The sequence below is a fragment of the Acinonyx jubatus genome, chromosome C1 (genome assembly GCF_027475565.1).
Source record: "Acinonyx jubatus isolate Ajub_Pintada_27869175 chromosome C1, VMU_Ajub_asm_v1.0, whole genome shotgun sequence".
Lineage (NCBI taxonomy): Eukaryota > Metazoa > Chordata > Mammalia > Carnivora > Felidae > Acinonyx > Acinonyx jubatus.
In genome coordinates this window covers 103,698,745-103,726,014 of record NC_069381.1, presented here as the reverse complement: position 1 = coordinate 103,726,014, position 27,270 = coordinate 103,698,745, and the positions used below count along the sequence as shown (strand labels likewise).

General features: G+C 37.9%; 1 protein-coding gene across 3 annotated transcripts; it reads left to right on the top strand.

The window, feature by feature from the left end:
- Positions 1 to 515: 515 nt before the first annotated feature.
- On the top strand, positions 516 to 27,270 carry CTSS (cathepsin S). Of its 3 annotated transcripts, none has more exons than XM_015077819.3 (8): positions 516 to 673; positions 1,617 to 1,743; positions 3,593 to 3,715; positions 4,570 to 4,719; positions 7,085 to 7,312; positions 8,529 to 8,694; positions 9,553 to 9,655; positions 27,112 to 27,270. In XM_015077819.3, exons 1-8 carry the CDS (start codon positions 639 to 641, stop codon positions 27,131 to 27,133), a joined length of 954 nt encoding a protein of 317 aa, XP_014933305.1. In that variant the 5' UTR covers positions 516 to 638; the 3' UTR covers positions 27,134 to 27,270. The 3 variants fall into 3 exon arrangements, with proteins under 3 accessions (XP_014933305.1, XP_014933311.1, XP_014933299.1); XM_015077825.3 differs by lacking the exon at positions 27,112 to 27,270 and adding an exon at positions 26,999 to 27,017; XM_015077813.3 differs by lacking the exon at positions 27,112 to 27,270 and adding an exon at positions 22,846 to 23,308 and having other exon boundaries at positions 517 to 673.

The window sequence follows — 27,270 nt, the reverse complement described above, 5'->3', positions numbered from 1 at the left end:
AAAGATGCTCACCCTCATTAGTAATTAAGAATATGCAATTTATAAAAAATTATAGTTCTCCCTGCCCCAGCTTCCACCCAGTTAACCACTCTAGCAGTAAGATGTACCTAGGCGTATCTTTTTTCCATAAATATACTAACATACATTACTATCAATAAAGATATTTTGACTTGATGAGCCAAGGAATAGCTGAGCGAGAATTAGACAACAGTCGTCACGGATAGTCATGGGTTTTCCTAGGAAATCCTGGAGGAAGCTGGGGCTTCAGGAGTTTAATCCACATCTCTTCATAACTAAGTTTTTCCATGTGAAAATTGGTGTTTTGAGGTAAAGTGAATTATCAAAATGATGAAGGATTAAAGGGTAAGCTTGTGCTACTCCTATTTTGCTGAGTTTGTTCCACTGACCTGCTCTACTGGGGGCTCTTTGTGATGGCTTACTGTACCCACTTTGTCCCCAGAACCGTAGGATGAGGGCCAGAGGTAGCTGATCTGGTTAGATTTTAAGTGAAACTGAAATGCAAGTTAACTTCCTCATTGTGAATACCTCACATGACAAGGTCTGATTTCTTTTTAAAATCAATCTAACTGAAGTCTCTTTGCTGCCTTAAAATCTTTGGAGAGGGTCCACCCGCAAGTATGCTTAGTATGGGAGCTCCTGCCGGTTCTATCATGTATGTACTGTCTGTTCTTTTTCTCCCATTTGACCTTTAAACCCTCTGTTTATGTTTTTAACTTGCTGTATCTGCCAGGGTTTAAATCTTTGCTTTCAGGAAGTAAACTAAAAAATCGTGCCACTCAACTTGCCTCTTCTTTTTTTGACTAAAAAGAATCTATTTTTGAGAAGTTAATGTCTGCTTGCACATCTAAACCTGAGGCTGAAATGCAGCTTTCTTTGGAATATAATGTGAAGATTTACATGGTTAAAATTCCAGCTGTTTTGAATGAAAAAGAAACAGAAAAGAAACTATAATCCAGTTTGAAGGAGGTAGTCACTGAATTTCTGTTAAAGTCTTTTTGTATTAAACATAGAAGTGGTGTTTTCAAAAGTAAAGTGCTTCCTTTGAAGTAGGTATTTTGATTGTTGGAAAAAAATGGTTAAAAACATAAACTGACTCTAGGATTTGAAAGCAATACATGGGAGTTGTCTTTCAACTACCTCTAAATGTTGTGGATATTTAAATAGACCAGAAGAACCCATATATCCAAAAGTTATGAAGATAAACTGATTTTTCAAAGGTCTGCCCTCTTCTTAAGGATGAGGGTGTCCTGGGAGGATTTCCCTTGATTGGATTTATTGGCGAATCTTGTAAAAGTCCCTGCTCCCTCTGCTCCTACCTCCTACCCAATTCCTCCTACCTTGGATGAATGTTTGGTATACCAGACAGCAGGAAATTTCTGAAAATCACTTTTTAAAGTGCTACTAAGTATTGGAAGTGGTACTCTAGTCATAAATCATAAATTCCTGTGACAATATATCCCAGAAAGTTTCCTGTATAATTCTGATTTGTATTCTCCCTGTGACAGACTTTACATTGCTATTTTTTTAATGGAAAAATATCGTCACAATATATGCAGCTAATAACTACTCTTCTTATGTTACCTTTCCTTCAACAGCATGAAATGTCTGGTTTGGGTGCTCCTGGTGTGCGCCTATGCATTGGCACAAGCACATAAAGATCCCACTCTGGATCATCACTGGAATCTCTGGAAGAAAACGTATGGCAAACAGTACAAGGAAAAGGTAGGTGGGACAGTCACTTGGGCAATTTGCTTTTACTTGAGTAGCCTATGCTTTCTCCTCCTCAAAACTATATTCTTACGAGCAATGTTTTCAATAAATGCTTATGTGCTCATTTCTTGCCAGATTCTATTCTTGGTACTAGAGACATAGCAGGAAACAAAATGAAGTTCCTGTTTTTGTGCAGCTCATATCCTAGTAGGAGAGACAGGAACTAGGTAAAGAAGAAGCAGATATGGTATGTGAGGTGGTGATAAGTGCAGTACAGAAAAATCAAGTAAGGCATGGGGGTCTCGTGAGACCTAGTGCCAAAGGGCTCTGGTAAACAGCTGTGAAAGGTTGGAAGTGACTATTCTCTGCATGTGATAGAACGCTCAGGGAATCACTCTCCTCGAAGGTGACCTGTGAGCTGAGAATTCATAGAAGCCAGGGAGCAGTCATAACCACAATGAACGTTCCAGGTCAAGGGGAATAGAGTGCATGTTCAAGGACCAAAAGACCTTATTTCAGTCCCTGGTGCATAGAAACGCTACCAGATGGTTTTGACTCTCACTTCCCACTTTGTACTTTTGTTTTGTTTTTATTTCAAAGCATACTTATTGATTTTTAAGACCTTAACCCTAGTGCTTCAAATAACTAAGTCCTATAACTATATAATATTCCTGAGTTTGGGGGTGCCTGGCTGGCTCAGTCAGTAGAGTGTGTGACTCTTAATCTCAGAGTCGTAAATTCAAGCTCCATGGCGGGCGTGGAGGCTACTTTAAAAAAATTTTTTTCTGAGGGCCACCAGGCTGGCACAGTCAGTGGAGCATGCTACTTTTGATCTCAGGGTTGTGGATTCAAGCCTCATGTTCAGTATAGAGATTACTTAAAAATAGAATCTTTAAGTGGCCCCTGGGTGGCTCAGTCAGTTAAGAGTCCAACTTCGGTTCAGGTCATGATCTCACAGTTCATGAGTTCGAGCCCCGTGTTGGGCTCTGTGCTGACCGCTCAGAGCCTGGAGCTTGCTTCAGATTCTGTGTCTCCCTCTCTCTCTGCCCCTCCCCTGTTCACACCCTGTCTCTCTCTTTAAAAACTAAGCATTAAAAAATTAAAAATGGAATCTTTAAAATATATATATTTCTGAATTTGTAAGCAATAATTATGTATTTATTTATTTGATGTATTATTTTCATATAAAAATGACGCTTTTAAGGGTGCCTGGGTGGCTCAGTCGGTTGAGCGTCCGACTTCAGCTCAGGTCACGATCTCGCGGTCCATGAGTTCAAGCCCCGCGTCGGCTCTGGGCTGATGGCTCGGAGCCTGGAGCCTGCTTCCGATTCTGTGTCTCCCTCTCTCTCTGCCCCTCCCCCGTTCATGCTCTGTCTCTCTCTGTCTCAAAAATAAATAAACGTTAAAAAAAATTAAAAAAAAAAATGACGCTTTTAGTAGGATGTGGACTCTGAGTTGTTTTCTTAGTAATGATGAGTTTTACCCTCATCCAATCCCCTTTAGAACCAGGCCTCCAATTTCAATTTCAAGGTTAACTACAGTGAGATGTTCAGTTAGCACCACTATCTGATTAAATGAATGCTATCTCTCTTTTTAATGATTCTAGTCCCTTGGAAGGGATGAAAATGACTTTTGATTAGTATCCTGTTTATAATCTATCTCAAAGTTCAAATACATAATGCTATTGGACACTTAATAGACTACAGTATAGTGTAAACATGACTTCTCTATGCACTGGGAAACCAAAAAATTCATTTGACTCCCTTTATTGTGATATTTACTTTACTGCAATGGTCTGGAACTGAACCTACAATATCTCTAAGGTATGCCTGTGACTATGTTCGTTTTCCTTATATTTTAGAATGAGGAGGTAGCACGGCGTCTTATCTGGGAAAAGAATCTAAAATTTGTGATGCTTCACAATCTGGAACATTCAATGGGAATGCATTCTTATGATCTAGGCATGAACCATCTGGGAGACATGGTAAGTAAATTACAAATAGTCCTACTTTCATCTCTGGGTACACATGATTTCCATCTCCCAAAAGGCAATTTGAAGGTAAACAGCAAAGGAATATATCTATATGTGTACAAAGTTAGAAAACAGTAGAATTTAAGGACATGAGAATTTGCAGATGCCTTGTTTAATCCTATTGTAACCATTTCCCTTAAAAAAATGTTTAAAGAAATATTTGAAGCTCATAGGCTACTACTGCTTTTGCTTATTTTTTTTAATTAATTCTAGAAAGCATTGTCCAAAGATTACTCACAATCTTTTAGAGTTAAGTTACCATACTTATGTAAGTCTAAACCGGTAATACAATATGGTCCACCTGCTGTCTTCATGAGGGAATGTCAGTATTTAATATCACAAACACTCCCCCATTAGTTTTTAGATTTTTTTCTATCCTATGAAACTTTACCACTGTGGCCAAAATTAAAAACCACAGTACCTCTTGGAAGAGAACACCCCAGGTGGATTAAATTTCTACTTAGATGTAGGCATCTCCTTTGTAATTCTTTCTCACGAAGAAAACCGGTTCCGTCCACTTTTTAGACAGTCCTCTTATAAAATTCTGCCTTGCTTTAAACCAAAAATCTGCTTCCCTGTAACTGCTAGTTTCTACCACTTTATTCTTCCTCTTCCCAATGCCTAACTGGGTGCTAAGACAAGTCGTGAAAGAGACCCTGATAATTCGCCTATCAGATGGTTAGCAGTACCTATGTTGGTCACAACTACCGCTAATTTTTCTCCATTGTCAAATATATTCACAGTTACGATTATTAGAATATTGAAAAGGTCATAAGTGAAAGGAGATACATATATTTGCCTTGTAGACCAGTGAAGAAGTGATATCTTTGATGGGTTGCCTGAGAGTTCCCAGCCAATGGCAGAGAAATGTCACTTACAAGTCAAATTCTAATCAGAAATTGCCTGATTCTGTGGACTGGAGAGAGAAGGGGTGTGTTACTGAAGTGAAATACCAGGTGAGTATCGTCACCCCAGGCCTCTGTACCCCAGGAAGGGCTCTCTCTTCCATCAATATTTAGTCTAGCTACATAATTTGGCAGTGAATCTTCCTTATGTTAGTTCTGATTATTTTTTTTTCTCATCTTTCCAACGAAATTATAAGTTCCCTGAGGACAATGATCACATATCATACTTTATTTGTATTCTCCAATTTAGTCCTTGTTTAGTCTTACTGTGACCACTTTCCTTAACAAAATTTCTAGAGGAATATTTGAAATTCACAGGCTACTGTTGCTTTTGTTTTTTATTAATTCTGGAAATCATTCATTAAAGATTAATTAATTAATTAAAGATTACTCATAATCTTTTAGAGTAAGTTACCATACTTCTGCAAATCTAAATTGATATTAGACTTAGAACACCAATGGCTAGAGCCACGTAAACAAAACTGTCAACTAAGCAAATATGTCTTTAAGACAGACTTTTTTTTTAATGTTTATTTATTTTTGCGTGAGAGAGAGACAGACACAGCGTGAGTGGGGGAGGGGCAAAGAGAGAGACGCAGAATCCGAAGCAGGCTCCAGGCTCTGAGCTATCAGCACAGAGCCCAACGCGGGGCTTGAACTCATGAACTGTGAGATCATCACCTAAGCTGAAGTCGGACTCAACCAACAGAGTCACCTTGGCACCCCTAAGGCAGACTTTTAGTGCTCCTACTATCCATCAACTGACTGGACCCTCCACCAAGCCAATTGCTTGACAAACAATATTGTGTGTGTGAGAGAATATCAGGAAGTTTCTCTCTCCATTTCAGAGTTGAAGGAGAGGAAAAATCTAGAGCTAAGAGTAGCCTGTAAATTGTACCAACTTTACTCATGACCAGGCTTGCATTGTTAGAGTAAGAAATACAGTATGCATTTTGTAAATTCATTCCTATGATTTTGTATTTCCTTTAGTTTGCTTGTTTTTGTTTTTTAAAGGCAGCCAAGATCCTAAATTAGTTAGGGATAACTAAGGGTAAAACCCATGTATCACCTTAGAGGTCAGAGGAAGGGAGAGAAATCAGTGTTCTGAGCAGCTGCCCCAGCTGGTGACCAATGAAGAAAGTAAAACTTAAGAAGTGAATGGTACTGGGGCGCCTGGGTGGCTCAGTCGGTTAAGCATCTGGCTTTGGGCCAGGTCATGATCACACAGTTCGTGTTGTTCGTGTGGTTCATGTAGTGCGGTTCATGTGTTTCAGCCCCACATTGGGCTCCCTGCTGTTATCACAGAGCCCACTTGGGATCCTCTCTTTCTCCCTCTCTCTGCTCCTTCCCCACTCACTCTCTCAAAATGAACAAACAAGCAAACAAACAAACAGAAATAAAATTGTAAAAAGAAGTGAATTGTGCTGCTAATATCTTGTTCTTTTCTACCTGGAAAATTTTCTTGCAATTTGTTTTGGGTTTCTTACTAGAGCTTCTCTACAATAAAAGTGTGGGAAGATGCAATAAACTACACATTGAAATGTTAACTACAAATAACTTAATGAGCTCTTTTCCCTGGGTGCTTGCATTCAAATGGGTGATTTTGCTTTAATCAAAAGCAAATTCAATTTCCTTCCTTTGGGTGGAAAGCAAAGCGGAATGAAGGAAGAAATGAAAGAGAACAATTATGATAGGGCCCTGGACCTTTTTTAACTAAAGCAGCTTTGTGTTCTTCTGTTTCTTTATGCTTCCCTGAAAAATACCTTTTTAAAATTTTATCTATTTTATTTTATTTTTTTTATTTTAGAGAGAGCAAGGGGGTGGGGGCAGAGGGAGAGAGTCTTAAGCAGTCTTCACACTCAGCACAGAGCCAGCCCAATGTGGGGCTTGATCCCACAACTCTGGGATCATGACCTGAGTCAAAATCAAGAGTTGGACGCTCAACTGACTGAGCCACCCTGGCGCCGCAACTGTAAAATATCTTTGATCAAAAAATTATGAAGCTAAAAATGTTTGAAAAAATTTAACCTTATATTTTCAGGCCTCGTTTGAAAGGAGAAAGGGTGTTTTAGGTCAAGAGAAGATTTGAGCTGCTCTCAAAATCACTGTACTGTAGCTGCCTAATCTACCTCACGTATAGGTGAAGATAGCTGGGATCTGGTACACGCTCAGTACGTACTGTTTCTTAATATATTCGATTATACTCTGAGCTCAGCTATTTGCATCTCTCTATCAACACTGGACTTTGCTCAGAGATCAACCAAGTGTTTAGTCTTTAGGCCCATGTCTAGGAAACGAAGAAACTGTAGTGCGGGGAGCCGTTTCCCGTAACAACAGACACAGCTGACATGTTTGCATTAAGGAAGTCCTCCTTACGGACTCTCTGACTGCCTTTGTGACTTTGTCTCTGTTTCAGGGCTCTTGTGGTGCCTGTTGGGCTTTCAGCGCTGTCGGGGCTCTGGAGGCACAGCTGAAGCTGAAAACAGGCAATCTGGTATCTCTGAGTGCACAGAACCTGGTAGATTGCTCGACTGAAAAATACGGGAATAAAGGCTGCAACGGTGGCTTCATGACAGAGGCTTTCCAGTACATTATTGATAACAACGGCATCGATTCAGAAGCTTCCTATCCCTACAAAGCCATGGTGTGTCACAAGCCAACTTTTAAGCTGCCCTGTGACCTTATGCTATCCCTTGACTAACTGAACTAAACTTACCTTGAGAAGCAGTGTATGAAAACCCCGATCAGGGATTCTTAAATTTTCAAGAGTTCTCTTCCTTGTTCAGTAGCCTTCTTAATTTATTAGTGGCACAATAGTTTTAAGCAAGTAGAATTCATGCTTTAAAAATGGATTTGCAGCAAACCTTAGAATTCCTTCTGTCCATTTGCCTGGTATTTCAACTTGCTTTTCCTGTGGTGTCCCGTGCTCACCCTTATTCTCAGATCATCAACCGTATCATTCTTCTACCTACTAAAAATCTAACTAATGGTCTCTTCTTCCTCCTCACCAGTTCATGACATATTTTGTTAAATGAATTCATATATCTTGGGTCGCCTGGGTGGCTCAGTTGAGCATCTGACTTCGGCTCAGGTCATGATCTCACAGCTCGTGAGTTTGAGCCCCACATCGGGCTCTGTGCTGACAGCTCAGAGCCTGGAGCCTGCTTCGGATTCTGTGTCTCCCTCTCTCTCTGCCCCTAACCCACTCGAATTCTGCCTCTGTCTCTCTCAAAAATAAATAAACATTAAATGAATTCATAGATCCATATTACCGAATATTTAGAAAAGATCAAAAATACCACTCCAAAACCTCCTCCCTTAACCACCATTACTTTGGTTTATTTCTTTCAAGTTCTTTCTCTTATTAAGCATTTTAAAAAACTAGTTATATGCACAACAAATGTGAATTTGTAACCCCTCTTTTGCCACTAAAATATATACTCTGTTTTTCATATTATACGGTCTTTAGAAACCATCATTTAAACTGCAGATCGTCTTGTTGGTATTATAGCATCAAAAAGATTTTTAAGTTCTAGTACAGAGCCTGTAACCTTTACGCAGTATGCCTCCACAGCCCACCTGACCCTGAGGGACATTATCCGGCAACTTTACAGGCATGAAGATATCCACAATTTAAAACCATAGAATAGTTACGTATTTCTTCTGTTACTGGTGAAACATGGAACTGTCAGGGTTTGGAAGATTCGATTTTTCTTTCTTTAAAAGGAGGAAGGAACCTTAGACATTCGAAAGGCTAAACGAGGAAAGAAAATGTATTTGAAATCCAGACTTAGGATGTTGGCGATTTATAAAGGAAGTTGAAGTATACTTCTTCATCTGATCTATATTCTTTTTTACAGGATGGCAAGTGCCAGTATGACTCAAAAAATCGAGCTGCCACATGTTCAAAGTACACAGAACTCCCTTTTGGCAGTGAAGAGGACTTGAAAGAAACCGTGGCCAATAAAGGACCCGTGTCTGTTGCTATAGATGCGAGCCACTCTTCTTTCTTCCTCTACAGAAGTGGTAAAAACTCAGACACATCGTCCTCTTGTTACATGCTGCCCTGTGCTGTAAGAGAGAATATCATCCTTCCCCATCACCCCACCTCTGAATATTGAGATTGGGTTAAACAGATTCCTCCATTTCATATACGTATTTTATATCCAGCTCTAATTAGTGAAGGAATACTCATCAAAGTTTACTAACACTACATGCCACGTACTATGATAAAGTCTTTCCATGCATGATCTTATTTAATCTTCACAATAACCCTATTTTACAGATGAACAAGTCTTAGTTAACTTGCCTAAAGTCATATAGTCTGAAAGTGGTCAGTTAGGATTAGAAACCCTGCTACTTGACTTCAGAACCTGTGCCCCTAACCCCTGTCACCACTGTGTACTGTAGGGGTAGCACAGCAGAATACAAGGAGGGCAGGGCACCCATCAATGTTAGAGCCTTGTATTAAACAAAGTAAGTGGCCCTTTTATTAAAAAACAACAACAGCAACACACACCTCACCTTAAAGATCATTTCACCTAGTAAAGAATAAAAATGTATGGAACAAGCAATTTAGGAATATATACAAAGAAATATAATAACTGACTCTATGTTAAAAATCATTAGGAAAAGGTAGCCATTTATCAAAGATTTCTGAGGGAACTGTGATTGGGTTGATGCCAAACTTGGCAAGAAAACTGACAAGTGTAGCATTGATGGCAAAGAATCATGGTCTAAATAGTTTAATTAGAGTATATGTTTCTAAAATTATAATTAAACTTGCCATGTATCCAAAACAGTCTACTAAAAGCAATAGCATTTTCAAATGTCCTTCATTGCTACATACCATTTACTCGTTTTCCCACTCATATTTATCCTTAGGTGTCTACTATGAGCCAGCCTGTACTCAGACCGTGAATCATGGTGTATTAGTGGTTGGCTATGGTAACCTTAATGGAAAAGACTACTGGCTTGTGAAAAACAGGTAATGCATTCGCATGTTAATGTATATTTAATAAAATAAGGAATTCGATGGAGCTTCAACAAATGCTTTCTCGTATGATGATGATGATCATGATAATGACAATGATAAATATTATAGCTTTTTATAAAATGACATACTAAATTAATCACTCAGTGCCCCCATTTCCTCACTTCCTATTCTGGCTTCAACACTTTGTTTTCATGACTTCTCTCCTATAATATTTCTCTGATCATTCCTTCTCAGTCTGTTTGATAAATATCTATTCCTCTGCTTAGTCTGTAAATGGTGGTCTTTCCTCCACGACTCCATCTTTTGCTCATTACTCTTCTGATTCTACATTTTTCTTAGGTACCATCATTCCATTCTTATGATTTTAGTTATAACCTATGTACTGATGGCTTTCATATCTCTAGCTTGAGCTCTGACCTCTGCCCTGAACTCTATCTGGACATATCCACTTCCCTGTATCTTAGTTTCTCCAAACTCAGTATGTCCAAGGAGTTCAGTATCCTCTCTGCCATATCGTCCTCCCAAAACTTCCCATCTCGCTAAATGGCAACAACACACAACACAATCACCCAGTCAGATATTATGGATTTGTCATAGGCCCATCCAGGTCTCATCAAGCAACAAGTCAAACTACTTTTCCATGTATCTGTCCTTTTTTTCTGTCCCCTTTCCATCTTTTCAATTATTGCTTTGGGTCAGATGTTTCTTGCCTGGATTATTCCTACAGCCTTCAAACTGGTCTCTTTTACTCTCAAATCCATCTTTTACACTGCTTCAAAACTGGTTTGTCTCACATATGACAAACTGGGTTCATAACTGTTCTACTGGGTACCATTTGGTATAAAATTAATATTCCCCAGTGGGGAAGACAATCATCTATGCTGTGATCCCTACCTGCCCTGCCAGGCTCAATTGCTGGCACCTGTCTTACACTTTTTTCATTTCAGTTACATTGAACTGTACATGGAGTTCCCATACATACCATTTATCTCTAATATCTTCACATCTTGGTTATGCTGTTCCGTCTGTCTGGAACATCCTTTCTCCTCACTCGGTTTATCCCACCTTTTCCTTCAAAACCAGCTTGGGCATTCTCTATACCAGAAATTTCCCCCTAAATCCTTGGGCTGGGTAAAATGTCTTTTTTTTCTATGCTCCCCAAATGTCTTATGCATCCTGGAGTATTTTATAGATTGTATTTAAATTTGTTTTTACCTATCTATCACTCTAATATTAATATTCTGTCTGTGCCTTTGGGGTAGGGATTTGTTTTGTCCTTGTATCCTTAGCTGTATGACCTGTTAGGAAAGTAGTTGCGGGAAATAACATTTCGCTTCACTTGTAACCTATTCATAGCACTGATCAGCTTGGGCCTAGATGAGTGATAACTTTTTTAAGTGAAGCAATATTTTTTCACTTACCTCTTTTTTTTGTTGTTGACTTCCTACAGCAAATATTTTAACTTCTTTCTCTATTGAAACTGCTCTTCTTGAAGGCCATTTATAACTTTTATTTTATTTTTTAAAATTTTTTAACATTTATTTATTATTGAGAGACAGAGAGAGACAGAGCATGAGCAGGGGAGGGGCAGAGAGAGAGGGAGACACAGAATCCAAAGTGGGATCCAGCCTCTAAGCTGTCAGCACAGAGCCTGATGCGGGGCTCGAACCCATAAACAGCGAGATCGTGACCTGAGCCGAAGTCAGACGCTTAACCAACTGAGCCACCTAGGCCTCCTGGCCAATTATACCTTTTACTGTTTAAACTCAAACCCCCTTCTCAGCACTTATTCATTCAATAAGTGTTTACTAGGCATCTCCTTGTAGGTGGGGGGGGGGGGGCATTATCTAGGCCCTGGAGACACTAAAATTAATGAGAAGTCATCCTGTTCCAAATGAGCTCACAAAACAGTCCAATGGGGAATTAGATATATTTTTAAAACAATAAAATACAACACATCATGGTGTATGTATATGTCTCAATGGCTATGGGGTCATAAAAGAGGAGATGCCTAACTGCCCAAAAGTTTCACAGAGAAGGCACTACTTACTTGCATTAAGTTCTCAAGTAAGTGGAATTGCTCATGTGTTGGTGGAGGGAAATAAATGGCCCAATAACTCAAAAAGGATATGCAAAGGCACAGAAATATGAAAAATTTCTCTGCTTTATAAACTCTACTGCATTTATTTCTTTGGCATCTATGACATAACACTATCCTGACCCGTTTTGCTACACCAGCTTTAGCCTCATTTCCCATTTTCTTCCACTGGTCCCTTACAGTCTAGTTCTATCTGTATCAGAGAAAACTCTTTTGCTCCTTGAGTTTCAAGGTTATTGCCATTATGTAGATGATAACCAAATTCACAATCTCTAAAAATGACCTCTCTACTTAGCAACAGATATCCAACTTCCAATTTCATAGCTCTGCTGAAAAGTCCAAATTCCCCTCCTGCCTACCCTATTACTACTTACAACATAACTATCTCTCTTTCACACACACACATACCCACACACACACACACTCAACAAGTCTAAAATCAAATTCCCTCTCTCCCTCCATCTCAACTCCCCTTCCTACTCCACCCCTGAAAAGTATTTTAGAATAAGCTCAAGGGAAACTCATTCCCTGTTTTGAGTAATGCATTACCATCTTCAGGTTATCAAAGCCACACCTTGGTGTCATCTGGGCTCTCCCCTCTTTCCCTCAATCCACACGTCCCTGTCCATTTGGCCTTTGAATCGTACTTCATATTCTTTTCTATCCAGGCTCTAATTCAGATTCCAGTCTTACCCAGCCAGGGAAGTATCTTCTTAAAATATAGATCATGTAGGGGCACCTGTGTGGTTCAGTTGGTTAAGCGTCTGGCTCTTGCTTTCCACTCAGGTCATGATCTTGTGGTTTGTGAGTTTGAGCCCCACATTGGGCTCTGAGCTGACGTGTGGAACCTGCTTGGGATTCTCTCTCTCCTCTCTCTCTCTCTCTCTGCCCCTCCCCTTCACATGTGCATATGTGCATTCTCTCTCTCTCTCTCTCTCTCAAAATAAACTTTAAAAAAATAGACAGGGGCGCTTGGGTGGCTCAGTCGGTTGAGCAACCGACTTTGGCTCAGGTCATGATCTCATGGTTTGTGAGTTCGAGCCCTGCGTTGGGCTCTGTGCTGACAGCTCAGAGCCTGGAGCCTGCTTCTGATTCTATGTGGTTGTGTCTCTCTCTCTCTGTCCCTCCCCCACTCATGCTCTATCTCTCTCTGTCCCAGAAATATAAACATTAAAAAAAAATTTTAAATAAATAAATAAATAGATCATGTAAACCCATAGTCAAAATTCTACACTTGATCTTAATCAAAGGCTAAGAAGCGATGCAAGGTCAAAAATTCTAAATTCTAAATAGTTTACCATTTGTACATGTACCATGTACAAATTTCTGGCCAGGCATTCAAGATTCCCCATTATCTAGTTTCCAACATAGCTTTTTAGACTTTTCTTCCACTAGTTCTCATGCACCCATATTTACACTCTGGCCACAGTGAACTACTTACTCACCATTCCCTAAGTTTATATACAATTGGCTATTTCTATATCTTTACTTAAGCTGTTTCATCTTTATGAAATGCCCTTAAAGCCCATTGCTACCTATAGAAATCCCACCTGTGTGGGGCACCTGGGTGGCTCAGCTGGTTAGGCCTCTGACTCTTGATTTTGGTTCAGGTCATGATCTCACAAATTCATGAGTTTGAGCCCCACATCAGGCTCTGGGCTGACAGTGAAGAGCCTGCTTGGGATTCTCTCTCTCTGCCCTTCCCTCACTCTGCCTCCTTCCCTCTAAGTCAATCAATCAATCAATCAACCAATCCCAACAATATATGGTGAAATGGGCACTCTTCATACATTCTAGGAGAAGAATAAATTGTTACATTCCTTCTTGGAAGCAATTTGATAATATGAATCAAGAACTTTTAAAATGTTTATACTCTTTGTCCAATTTTTCCTCATTTCCTGGAATCTATATGAAGGAAAGAATTCTACATATGGGGAAAACGTCATACCCAATTTAAGTAAATTGTAGCATTCTTCTTCTTTAACAGTGAAAGCCAGTAAACAACCGAAAGTACCTAACAATAGGGACACTATTAAGCTATTACACAATCAAGCCCATGTATTAGAAATTATATTAGGGGCACCTGGATGGCTCAGTCGGTTAAGCATCCGACTTCGGCTCAAGTCATGATCTCACAGTTAGTGAGTTCAAGTCCTGTGTCAGGCTCTGTGCTGACAGCTCAGAGCCTGGAACCTGCTTCTGATTCTGTGTCTCCCACTCTCTCTGTCCCTCCCCCTTTTGTGCTCTCTCTTAAATATTTTAAATAATGTTTTAAATAAACAAAAACATTACTTAAAACAAGGAACTGTATTTATTCAGACTATTATTAATACCCCAATTAAATACTTGGAATATATGTTTAAATTGAAAATACATATAAACATAAAACCTATGTATAATATAAAGTTTAAAATAATATGCCCAATTTCTTTGATTAATGTTATACTAAAGAATGAGAAGGAATGATACCAATTGTTAATAATGGTTATTTTTGTCTACCTTTATCTATTTTCCAAAGTCTTTAACATGTACCTTATTACTTTTAAGATGAAAAAGAAAGACACAAAAAATCCTATTCATTCTTCAAAACAGACCTGAAATGCTATCTCCTCCATATCCCATTAAATTTACTCAGAACTGTTTCTCTAACTTCTGAGCTTTAGAAATGCTTTAGAAATTCTATTCTAGTATTTAATACATTGTGCCTTGTGTTATAGCTATTCCTGTAAAGCATGCTCCATTCACTACAATATGAACTTATTAAAGGTAGAATAGTTTCTTGTTCATTTTTGCATCTTCATTCATACCCTGATTCAACAAACATATATTGAGTACCTACTGAGTGCCAGAGTACCAAGCAGATATGGCAATGAAAATACAGCCTTTCTATCATCCTTCAAGATATTCATAGTCTACGAGAGTCAGGAAAACAGGCGGGTGCATGTACTGACCATTGCAATAGAATGTGATAAATACTAGGATAGAGGTTTGTACCAAGTCGCAGCGGAAGCACAGAAGAGTACTTGGCTGAGTCTGGGAAGTCAGAGAAGGTCTTTTGGCTGGGTTATTTGACTGAGTCTTGAAGGACAAGATGGAATTTGCCACACGAAAAAGAGCAATCAGAGCAGAGGAAGCTAAATGTGCACAAATGCTGAGAGAAAGTAGATGAGTTAAGGGAACTGCATGTTCTCTTATAAAGATTGTAGTATAAGGTGCCTGTTAGAGAAGTGAGATAGAAAGGGACCAAATTATGAGAGAGCACAGCGATCACTGACACTGAGTACTAACAAGGAGAGACCAGACATGGACATGAATTCTAGACTCTACAAGAGGTTGACTCAAACAAAATCCTCTTAGGTCATCAAACCTTTCTTACTGACCTCTTAAAAGGTTACTTTATATGTCATTTCCAGTGCTACCAGGTTAACCTCAAGTAAACGAATGTGAGTCTTCTATTTGGGTTCTTCTTTTATATCCTCCTTTTGTTTATACTTAATCTTTCTGGCAGGTGTATAACATTGATCCATGTTCCTGATTTTTTCCCCCTTTCTGGATATAGATATTTAGCTTCTTTATATAATACACTGTAACATAGTGAGTAAAAGCAGTGACTTTGAAACCAGGCAGATCTTGGTTAGAATCCTAGTTCCATTTACTGTCTATATGACCTTAGGTAGTTATTTAACGTCTTGAATGTTCAATTTCCTCATCTGTAGAATGTGAATAATAGCCTCAAGGTCATTATAAGGATTAAACAAGATAATGTCTGTAAAACACATAGCACATAGTGCCTGACACGTAATAAGTGCCCAATAAATCATAGTTATTATTGCTATTATTATTCCACCCTTGAATCTCTCTCTATATATAAAAAACTATGCCCTCAATAGCATGCCAACCATAAAGTTATGTTTTATAGAATGCTTTCATAATGCCTAAAAATACAGACCAATAATTTAATGCCAAAGCATAATTGAGAAAAATTATTTTATGGGGGCAAAAATAATGCAAAGTACCAGATTGTACAACCCTCTGATGGTTTGCCTTAATCCAGAAACAAAATTTAGAGCATCTAGGTGAGGAATGGTGACCTACATATTCTTCAGGGACATCTCCTTAAACATGAAGCAGTAAAAATTCTGAGGTTATACTATCTGATAAGATCCTGAAGTATCTGTATAGTCTGTGTTGCCACTTGTGGGCAGATCCATAAATTTAGAAAGCTAGATACAATTGCTATCTACTTAGAAAAAGTTAGCAGACTAAGGAGCAGTGAAAGCCACCCCAGTCTAAGAGACTGCCAACAAGAAGGGCCAAAATCATCTTTAGAAAAAAAAGGAGTTCACTGCAGCATTATTCACAATAGTGAAGATATGGAAGCAACCTAAATGTCCATACACACACACACACACACACACACACACACACACAGTGGAATATTTCTTGGCCATAAAAAAGAATGAAATCTTACTGTTCATGACAACAGGTATGAAACTAGAGGGCATTACGTGAAGTGAAATAAGTCAGAGAAATAAACACCCTATGATTTCACTTATATGTAGAATCTAAAAAATAAAACAAAACAGAAACAGACTCTTAGATACAGGAAATAAACTATTAGTTACAGAGGGGAAAGGGTTTGGGTGGATGGGAAAAATAGGTAAAAGGGGATTGAGAGATACAAACTTCCAGTTATAAAATAAATAGGTCATGGGGATGTAATGTATAGCATAGAGAATATAGTCAATAGTATTGTAATTACTTTGTAATGGTGACAGGTGGTAACTAGACTTATGAGGATCATTTGTAATGTATAAAAATAGTAAATCCCTGTGCTGAAACTAATAGGATATTATACGTCAATTATGCTTTTGTGTTTTTTTTATTTATTTTTTTTAAATTACATCCAAGTTAGCATATAGTGCGACAATTTCAGGAGTAGATTCCTTAACGCTCCTTACCCATTTAGCCCATCCCCCCTCCCACAACCCCTCCAGTAACCCTAAGTTTGTTCTCCATATTTATGAGTCTCTTACGTTTTGTCCCTCTCCGTTTTTATATTATTTTTGCTTCCCTTCCCTTATGTTCATCTGTTTTGTCTCTTAAAGTCCTCATATGAATGAAGTCAGATGATATTTGTCTTTCTCTGACTGACTAGTTTCACTTAGTATAATACCCTCTAGTTCCATCCATGTAGTTGCAAACGGCAAGATTTCATTCTTTTTGATTGCCAAGTAATACTCCATTGCATATATATACCACATCTTCTTTATCCATTCATCCATCGGTGGACATTTGGGCTCTTTCCATACTTTGGTTATTGTTGATAATGTTGCTATAAACATTGGGGTGCATATGCCTATGCTTTTGTTTTTTTAAAAGGAGGAGTTTAATCTAATGTACAGATCAATGAGTAATGCAGACCCAAAGTTATTGGGCATAGAATAATTTTAGCTTGGAGAAAAAAATTAAAGGTGTTAACCATGTACTCATGAGAACCTTAAATACCCACACACATACCACCAAGGAACTAAGAAACCATCCAGAATATCTTTAAGCAATATCTGGTGAACTCTCTAAGATAATCAGTTGTGGGGTGCCCAGGTGGCTCAGTCAGTTAAGCATCCAACTTCAGCTCAGGTCATGATCTCATGGGTTCATGAGTTCGAGCCCCACATCGGGCTCTGTGCTGACAGATCAGAGCCTGGAGCCCATTTCGGATTCTATGTCTCCCTCTCTCTCTGCCCTTCCCCTGCTTGTGCTCTGTCTCTGTCTCTCAAAAAGCGAATAAACATTAAAAAAATAAGATAATCAGTTGCAAAATAGATGGGCCTCTTAGACAATGAAGAAAGTTGAAGGAGTTGGTGGATGCGGGATACTAATGTTTCCTTTTCATCCATAAGTGGATTAAGTTAGTAAAATGCAAGTTGGAAAAAAGAATATATTCCATTTTCCCTCACTGAAAGCTACTGTCTGATCTTTCAAGAGATCCTGACTGTTAGAGTTAGAGTATACATTCTACATTAGACATCATAATTACTTCCTCCTCTCCATAGAATCAAAGGCTAGAAAAGGGTTAAATAAGGAAAAAGTTATAATCTCATGATTTTTCTTAGATATTTATCTGCAAAGAGATTAAGAATGTGCCTATTGTTTTATAACTCAAATAGGATATTTATTGCCACTACTCCACTGAAATCACTCTTGTCAAGATTAGCAATCATCTCCACCTTGCCTCATTAAACAGTTTTCAGGTTTCATCTTCCCTGAACTCTTAATGTTTGATGTACGGTGACTCTCTATATTCTGAAGCATTTCATTTGACTTTCAGGGGACCATACCCCCTGGTTTTCTTCCTATTTTACTTTTCAGGCTCCTGAGCTCCTTAGTTCCTCTTATTCTTCCTCACTTTTATAAATATTAGAATGCCCCAAGCCTCAATTTCTCTCCCTTTATGCTCGCTCTTTAGATGGTCTCATTTAGTCTCACAGTTTTAAACAATACCTGATGACTGTCAACTTTGTATTTTCAACCTAACTTCTTCCCTGAGCTCCAGACTCTGTGTCCAAAAGCCTACCATCTGCCTTTCCACTTGAGTATCTACAGGCCTCTTTAACGAACCATGTCCAAAATAGAATTCTTGACTCCCTGCTACTGCCCCAGTTTTTCCCCTCTCAGTATATGCCAACAGCATTTTCCCCAGGTCAGAATATTGGAGCCATCATTTCTTTCTTCGTCTGATACCCCACACCTAAACCATCCGCAAATTCTGTCATTTCTATCATCATTAAGTTGTCCCAAATCTTACCACTTCTCAATATCTCTACTGTTACCACTCTAATTCAAGCCACCATCCATCCATCTCTTGATCTACTGCAATAATCTCCCAACTGGTAGTCACTTACCCCCTTGTTTGCCTACAGTCGATCCAATACACAGTAGCCAGGGTGATCTTTCTAAAGCATCAAGCAGATTACACTATTCTCCTACCCCAAACCCTCTAATGGCTTTCCTTCACACCCAGAATAAAATCTGTGACCTATAAAACCATGACAATTTCTGGCCTCAGCCTGTCCCTCTAACCACTACCTTCCCCTGTCTCACTCAGCTCCAAGGACACTAGCCCTTTTTCAGTACCTTTTCTCAAGGTACACTTGAAATTTCTCATACATCAAGCTTATCCCAGCTCGTTTTTCCAGACCTTTGCATCATTTGCACCTTCACTTTACTAGGTCTTTGCTCAAATATTTCCTCAGAGAAGCATTCCCTGACCACTCCTTCTAAAATGTAGCCCTGATTCCCAACATTCCATATCCTCTAACTCTGCTTTATTTTTCTTTATAGTACTTACATCTTGTCATATTATTTATTTGTTTATTGTATGTTTCCTGTATAGGCTTTGAAAAGACTTTGTCTGTCTTATTTACCTCCATAACCCTAATGCCTAGAATAGTGTCTGGCACAGTCTAAGAAGCTAAGCACTGTGGTTTATTAGAAATGAAATTGGTATACATTCTAGAAGGAATGTCTAACCAATTGGTAGTCTATAATATGCAGAGAGAAGATAGGGTGACCAACCATCTCACTTTATCAAAGACTAAGGGGTTTTCCAGGCCACAGGACATTTAAAAAAAAAAAAAAAAAGACTAGAACAGCTCCTTGCAAACTGGACTGTTGGTTACTCTAGAAAAAGGCTATCTTTTCTAAAAGGGGTGGACTCACACTTGGATAACAAAAATAGCTACCTCTACTTATTCAGCATTTACTACATACAGACACTGTACAAGCACTGTACATACATTTTTCTCACTTAGTTTTTAAGGTAATCAATGAGATATCCATTTTATCTCCTGATAAACCTCTGGTATTGACAGAGTTAAGAAACTTGCCTGCAGGTGAACAGATTGAATGAAAGGGCTATAGAGTTAGTAAAAATAAACAACTTGGTAAGGACTAGAATGAACATTTGGAGCTGACCTTGTACAGTTCTGAAGGAAAGAATTTGTCCTCATATATTTATTTAGCTTGAGACTTTTAAATCAGTTTTATTCTTTAAGAGAAGGTTACCAGGACTCAGTCAAAAAGAGTCTGGGATTTTCTACAAAGTTTGGGACAGTTGATCTTGGTCTATGAAGGCGGGAAGAGTAAGCTCTCCAGATTCTGAATAGGACCTCATTGACTGAATTCATACTACTAGTAATTACAACCTCAATTCAACTTTCATTACCAGAACTTAGGTCCAAATTCAGCTTGTCTAAAAATTGTTATCTACTTTTTTAAGGCAATGAAATAACTACAAAGCAAGGTACAGTAATATATCTGATATAATTAATACAAGGTCGTGGATGTTCTGGTCTGAATTTTATTCTTCATGCTACCTCACTCATAGGAATAATGTAGGGCTAGGGATAGTATAAATGTTAGAGTAGGCTTTGGAATAAAACAAGCCTAAATTTGCACCCTGGCTTCATAATTAACCATCTGCGCAAGCCATTTTACCTCTTTGACCTTTTCCCTCTTTAGTAAAAAGAAGATAACACCCACCTCACTGGGTGATGATTGAGATAGCATCTGTTTGTGGGTTTTTTTCAAAATTTTAAAAATATTTACTTATTTTTGAGAGAGAGACAGAGTGCAAGCAGGGGGAGGAACAGAGAGAGAGGGAGACACAGAATCTGAAGCAGGCTCCAGGCTCCAAGCTCCAAGCTGTCAGCATACAGCCCGACGCAATGCTCAAACTCATGAACCATGAGATCATGACCTGAGCTGAAGTCGGCTGCCTAACCAACTGAGCCACCCAGGTGCCCCAGTGAGACAGTATATGTTAAGGTACTTAGCACAGAGTACTTGTTCAATGAATGATGGCTATTAATATTAATGATAGCTTCGCCAGAATTTATTATCATTGCTTTTAGATACTAAAAGAATAGTGCATCCATTGATGAGAGGTGACAGTGGAGTTTGGATTTTATTCTAAAGATATTGGGGAGGCATTAAAGGATGTTAAGCAACAAAGTAGCAATAAATTAAAGGAAACAATAAAGAAGCCCAAAAAGTTTTATTTTTTTAATTTATTTTTTTATTTTTTTAAGTTTTTATTTATTTTGAGAGTGAGAGAAAGAAAGAGACAGCATGAGCAGGGGAGGGGCAGAGAAAGGATCCCAAGCAGGCTCTGAGCTATCAGCAGGGAGCCTGATGCGGGAGCCCATAAACCCTGAAATCATGATCTGAGCTGAGATCACCACCCAGGTACCCCAGCCCATCAAAGAGTTTAAGAGGAGAAAGCAGAGAGAGAAGAGAAAAATCAGGACACGGTAGCATCTTAAGGCCAGGAGAGAAGTAATAGATAACGGTGTTAAAATGTACAAGAGAGGAAAATTAAGACCTGTAACGTGTCCACAAATGGCTGATACAGAGAACGTTTAAGGTCTGAGCACAGCCATTCTAAAGCAGCCACTTGTCTGCTTGCAATTAAGCAGCATTTCTTAGTTTCCCTGCTGCATGTTTTTACATGTTTTACACAATCAACCTTTCCTTCAAGTCTCGAGCAAAAATTTGCAATGGCTTCCTTTTGCCGATGGAATTAATACTACAAGTTCCTTAGCCTGTTGTTCTAAGCTCTTCACAACATGGCCCCAAACCAACTTTCTAACCTCTTTGTGTCCTACTACCCTAAAGACCTCCAATTTTCAACTAAATGTCTCGCTACTCTCCAAATATAAACACAGTAGGCATTTTCTCCGTTTCACGCTTTTATTTGTATCCTAGTTATAGCACTTAACAAAGTCTCTTAATATTAGCATTATTTGTATATCTACAATTACAAAACCTCAGAAACATAAAAAACTTAAGAAATTATTTCTCTTACAAAAAGTGTGACCAAAAAAAAAAAAGTGTGACCATTTTATTTTTACTAGTCCGTGGAAAAATGAGGAAAAAAAAAAAGAATATTTTGGTGTATCTTCCATAAAATAAATAATGTATCTGACTCAAAGGACTATCCTTAAATTAGAGACTATGTCCTCTTAAGTTTTCTTTTGGTGTTAAACATCCTTTCTTTTACAATATGATGGTGATAATAAAGAGTATGGGTTGTGTGTGTGTTTTTTTTTTTTCAATGTCCCTACTTGCTAATTTAAAACTTGGTAACTGGGTGGCTCAGTTGGTTAAGTGTCCAACTTTAGCTCAGGTCATGGTCTCGCAGTTCATGGGTTTGAGCCCCACATTGTGCTATCTGCTGTCAGCACAGAGCCCGCTTCAGATCCTCTGTCCTTCTCCCTCTGCTCCTCCCTTGCTCACACTCTCTCTCAAAAATAAATATTAAAAACAATTTTTTAATTAAAATTGGTAAAATTGCAAAAATTTTTTTTTGAAATTATAAAAGTTGATGAAATCAAAAAGTGAGAGAACCATTGATCTCTTCTAACCCTTACCTGACCCACGAATCCCCTCTGCAACATCTCTAACAGGTTTCGCAAACCTCTGGATGAACACCTCCAGAGCCACTGAGCTCACCCCCTCCCAAGAGAGCATATTCCATTTTTTTCACAGCTTTACCTATGAGAAAGCCTTACCTCAGCTCCACTTCTATGTCAAAAAGCTGTTTGAAAGCTTCACTTTTTATTGCTTACTTTGGAATTCCCTGCCCTATGCCTTTTCCATAATAGTCACTCAAAAATATTTCTTAATTGACATTCTCTAAAGGAATTTAAGTTTGATAGAAAATTACAACCGATGATCCTACTATGCAAAAACATTTAGAGATGGGGCCTTGGAAAGGATAATAACACTCTTTCCCTGCAGAAGGCATATTTACAAAATAGGAGGATTAAAAGTTTGGGATGGAATTTATATTGTTTTCCTTAAGTATTAAGTCAATTCACCAACATAGCATTAAAGCCTTCCAAACTCGCCTTTGAAAATTGCCTAAAAGCCCTGGGGAAATTATTATATTATTTTGTTCTAATTTGGTTTTATACTTTTATATATAATCACTTTAGGAGAACAACAATTTAGGAGATAAAAAGCTGATAATGTGATATGATTATATTCATTTGTAATGTTGTGTTGTCTTTTTCTGAAGCTGGGGCCTGAATTTCGGTGACCGAGGATATATTCGGATGGCAAGAAATAGTGGAAATCATTGTGGGATTGCTAGTTATCCCTCTTACCCAGAAATCTAGAGGATCTCTTCATTGTATAACAAGCCAAGAAAAGAAACACTTTCTCTTGACTTAATTTTACCTGCCATAACCAGTAGAAATAAGGGAATCATGAACAATGTATATTTAACGTACTAACAAAATATATAGTTTGACTCTTCTACTTTTTTAATCTTGCAGTTATGGAAAACTTTTGCCAGGTAAATTAACAATGCATTATAGATATAACTGTATGAGAATTAGTCAACCTAAGACAATCTGTCATGTTTGTTTTGTCACTGTCTTATTTTACATGCTTTGTCTTTTTAAGTTCCCTGATATACTTTTGTAATACGATGGCATATCAATGCTTAATAAATATCTGTTTTCATCTTTGTATCATTACCACATACCATTATTTTCTTATACTTAGGTAACTATTATAATCTATCATGAGAATGTAAACTGTAGGATGCTGGTGAAGGGCTTTGGCAACTTTAATGGAAAAAACTACTAGGTTATTAATGTCCTAGGGCTCAGATTGTATCTTTGCACATTAAAGGATTCAATTATTTTTTAAAATAAATGTTAAGGTAGGCAAATATAGTAAAACCTTGGTTTGCAAGCATAATTTGTTCCAGAAACATGCTTGTAATCCAAACCACTTGGGTTTCCCCATAAAAAGTAATGGAAGCTCAGATGATTCATTCCACAACCCAAAAATATTCATATAAAATTTATTACAATACTGTAATAGAATATAAAATAATTTTAAAAATACAAAATATAAAATTGTAAATTATGAAAATAAAAATAAACAAATTAACCTGCACTTACCTTCAAAAACCTTCATGGCTGATGTGAGGGAGACAAGAGAGAGGAGAGTTATTGTGTAGAATGACTTTTACTATCACTAACAGAATCACTGCTATCTATTGGCTCAATGGGATCTTCTTCTGCCTGGAGGCCATTGTATATGCTCGCAAGGATGTGACTATAGTACAGTATTAATAAACTTGTTGCATACTGTATTTAACGTAACTGGCAATCAGGCAGCAGAGGAAAGGGTCTATACCTGCAGGCAGCCTGACTTAGAATGAAGCAAAGCATTTCTAAGCTTACTCTTGTACAGAAAAGCAAAGGACTGTCCATAGGTGCTTGGAAGTAACAAAACATACACTAGTGACAGTTGTGGGCACCTTCCAACATTCTGAAAAATCACTGATTTCTGCCAAATAGCGCCCCTGAGACCCAGCATCCAAGCATGGGAGATGATCACCCACAATCCTATAAAGAGAGAGAGAGAGAGAGAGAGAGAACCATTGGCTCAGTTGTGATTATGTGACATTCAGTGTCACATACTCCTCGTATTGCAAGAAATCACTCATTTATCAAGTTAAAATTTATTAGAAATGTTTGCTCATCTTGCAGAACACTCAAAGAACAAGTTACTCGCAATCCAAGGTTTCACTGTACTTAAGAGACAATCTGTTTTCAAGCACTTTGGAAGAATCATTTTAACGATCAACAATAAATATACTAATTCAAATTATTTTTACCTAGTCATTAGCAACTTGGCAAATAATTAAGTCAACCTGAATAAAATAAGAAATATTTTTATTTCCATTACTGGTATTTTATTCCATTTCTGGTATTTTAATCTATTTCAGATTGAGCTTCCTCTCAACTGCTCTAGAATAGTATACAGGTTCTGAGGATGCAGCAAGAACTTTAAATTTTACAAGTTTATGCATATGACATGAAAAACATGTGGGATGATATAACTGGTTTATCCTAAAATGAACTTAAACTAATTTCACTATCTTTGGCTCCCTCTCTGCAAAGAACATTTTATTTTATTTTATTTTTTAATTTTAAAAAATATACTTATTTATGTATTTTGAGAGAGAGAAAGATAGAGCATAAGCGGGGGAGGGACACAGACAGAGGGAGACAGAGAATCCAAAGCAGACTCTGCACTGTCAGCACAGAGCCTGACATAGGGCTCGAACCCATGAATCGTGAGATCATGACCTGAGCCAAAATCAAGAGTGGGTCTTTCAACCGACTGAGTCACCCAGGCGTCCCAAGACCATTTTAAAAAGCAAGGCTTGCTAATTAATTAATAAAAACATGAACATAATATATGACTATCATTAAAAGTGTAGAGAAGCATTGTAATTAAAAAGTATTTAGTCAAGGGGTGTCTAGCTGGTTCAGTCCTTAGAGTATGGGACTCTTATTTTCGGAGTTGTGAGCTCAAGCCCCATGTGGATGTAGAGCTTACTTAAAAAAAATAAGAAAAATAAAAGTGTTTATTAAATATATATATGTATATGTGCACATATATTTAGTTGATTATTCTTTAGTTTTTATTTTGCCCACAATTTTTCAAGCACTGTAAATGGAACAAAAACATAGGTCTTAACTTTATTAAGTCTGATGAAGCCTATAAACACTTTTTCAAAATAATGTTTTTAAGTGAAAAAACTAAAACATAGGATCACAAAGGAAACCAGTTTTATTGAAATACAGTTATTAAAATGTTAAAGTATAGGGGCGCCTGGGTGGCTCAGTTGGTTAAGTGTCCAACTTCGCCTCAGGTCGTGATCTCACAGTTCATGGGTTTGAGCCCTACGTTGGGTTCTATGCTGACAGCTCGGAGCCTGGAATCTGCTTCCAATTCTGTGTCTCCCTCCCTCTCTGCTTCTCTCCCAGTCGCACTCTGTCTCTCTCTCTCTCTCTCTCTCAAAAATAAGTAAAGCATTAAAAAAACATTTTTTAAGGTTAATATATATATATGTGTGTCATAGTAATACATATGCTTCTTTATAAATGCATTAAATAACAAGAGTTAATAACTATCTTAAATTTGAAGTAGTGATGAGTATAAATGATATTTGAAAGATATCTGCAGAAACTGTAATGTGATATGAAAACATCTGATTTTTCTTTTGGTGATAAAGTTACAAGTATTGCTAATATTATTGTTTTATGGACTATATTCAGAATTGAAGGAAATAGTAACTTTCAGTTAGAGGTTAGTGAAAAGAAAGATATAATATTTTTCCCATACAAATTCATAATTTCTCTGAATTCTAGCCATGGAGCCTTTAGACGTCTTAGATCCCAGGTAAAGAATCCTTGAACTAAATAAGCAGAGTAAGGAAATACTTAACAAAGATCTTTATTCTATGTGCAATATAAAGGGAAATTTTTAGCAATAAGTAATATCAAACTTATAGAAATAAACAGCTTTTTTGTTAAAAAAAATTAAAAATTTGAGGGCATCTGCATAGCTCAGTAGGTTAAGTGTCCTACTTTTGATTTCAGCTCAGGTCATGATCTCACAGTTCATGGGTTCAAGCCCTGAGTTGGGCTCTGCACTGACAGCATGGAGCCTGCTTGGGCTTCTCTCTCCCCTTCTGGCGGCCCTCCCCCACTCTCTCTCTCTCTAAGTAAATAAATAAACTTAAAACAATAAAAATAAAAATTTAAAACAAAGAAGAACCTAAGATTAAATTTATCCTGGGGGCACCTGGTGGCTCAGCTGGTTAAGTGTCTGACTCTTGATTTTGGCTCAGGTCATGATCTCAGGGTCATGAGATGGAGCCCCAAGTTGGCTGCACACTCAGCGCCAAGATTCTCTCTCTCTCCCACTCTCTGCTCCTCCCCCTCTGTTTCTCCTTCCCTCCCTCTCTCTCTCTCACTCTCAAAAAACACTTTCTTAAAAACCAGAATAAACTTATCCTGGAGCCTGTATATAGGGATGATTTGAAGAAAATAAAAAGAAGAATACTACCCAGAAAGTATTACAGTAAGTACATATGTGAGGTGATATAAAACCCTGGACAACTTTAGCAGCCATGAAAAAGAGAAAAAAATTTTAAAAGACACAACGAGTAAATCTAGGAGTCATAGACTAAAAGCTGACAAAACTTTTAACTGGATATTAAAGGTAAAGAAACAAGGATTTAAACATTGCAGAACTAGGAATCCATTGGACAATGCTACCATGAACATATAAGGAAAATATGAAGATAAGACTTATTTCCTTGAATAAAATTATCCTTTTTTTTTTTTACTGTTCTCTAGATGAGAATCTTGATGATGCTTCAAATATGCATACTCTAAGTTACCAGAGGAACTATATAAATCAGAACACGCCAATCTTTAAAAATGAAAACACTCCTTCCTATCTTTCTTAGTCTTTCAGCAGAGGCAGGATAAGGCACCGCCACATGGAAAGAGACCAATTCATTCATACAGCAAATTCTAATGGAGCACCTTCTACATGCCAGGCTCTGCAAAGTATCAGCAAAGACACCACAGCTTTCTTGGAGCTTATCCCCTGGGTGGTGGGTGGA

What these genes read in the sequence shown, in the direction of transcription:
- CTSS (XM_015077813.3), top strand. Translation starts at nt 639, where the DNA reads ATGCTTAGTATGGGAGCTCCTGCCGGTTCTATCAT. An exon ending in TGAACCATCTGGGAGACATG is followed by an intron (nt 3,716 to 4,569) that starts GTAAGTAAATTA and finishes TTTGCCTTGTAG; the next exon opens with ACCAGTGAAGAAGTGATATC. An exon ending in TTTCTTCCTCTACAGAAGTG is followed by an intron (nt 8,695 to 9,552) that starts GTAAAAACTCAG and finishes ATTTATCCTTAG; the next exon opens with GTGTCTACTATGAGCCAGCC.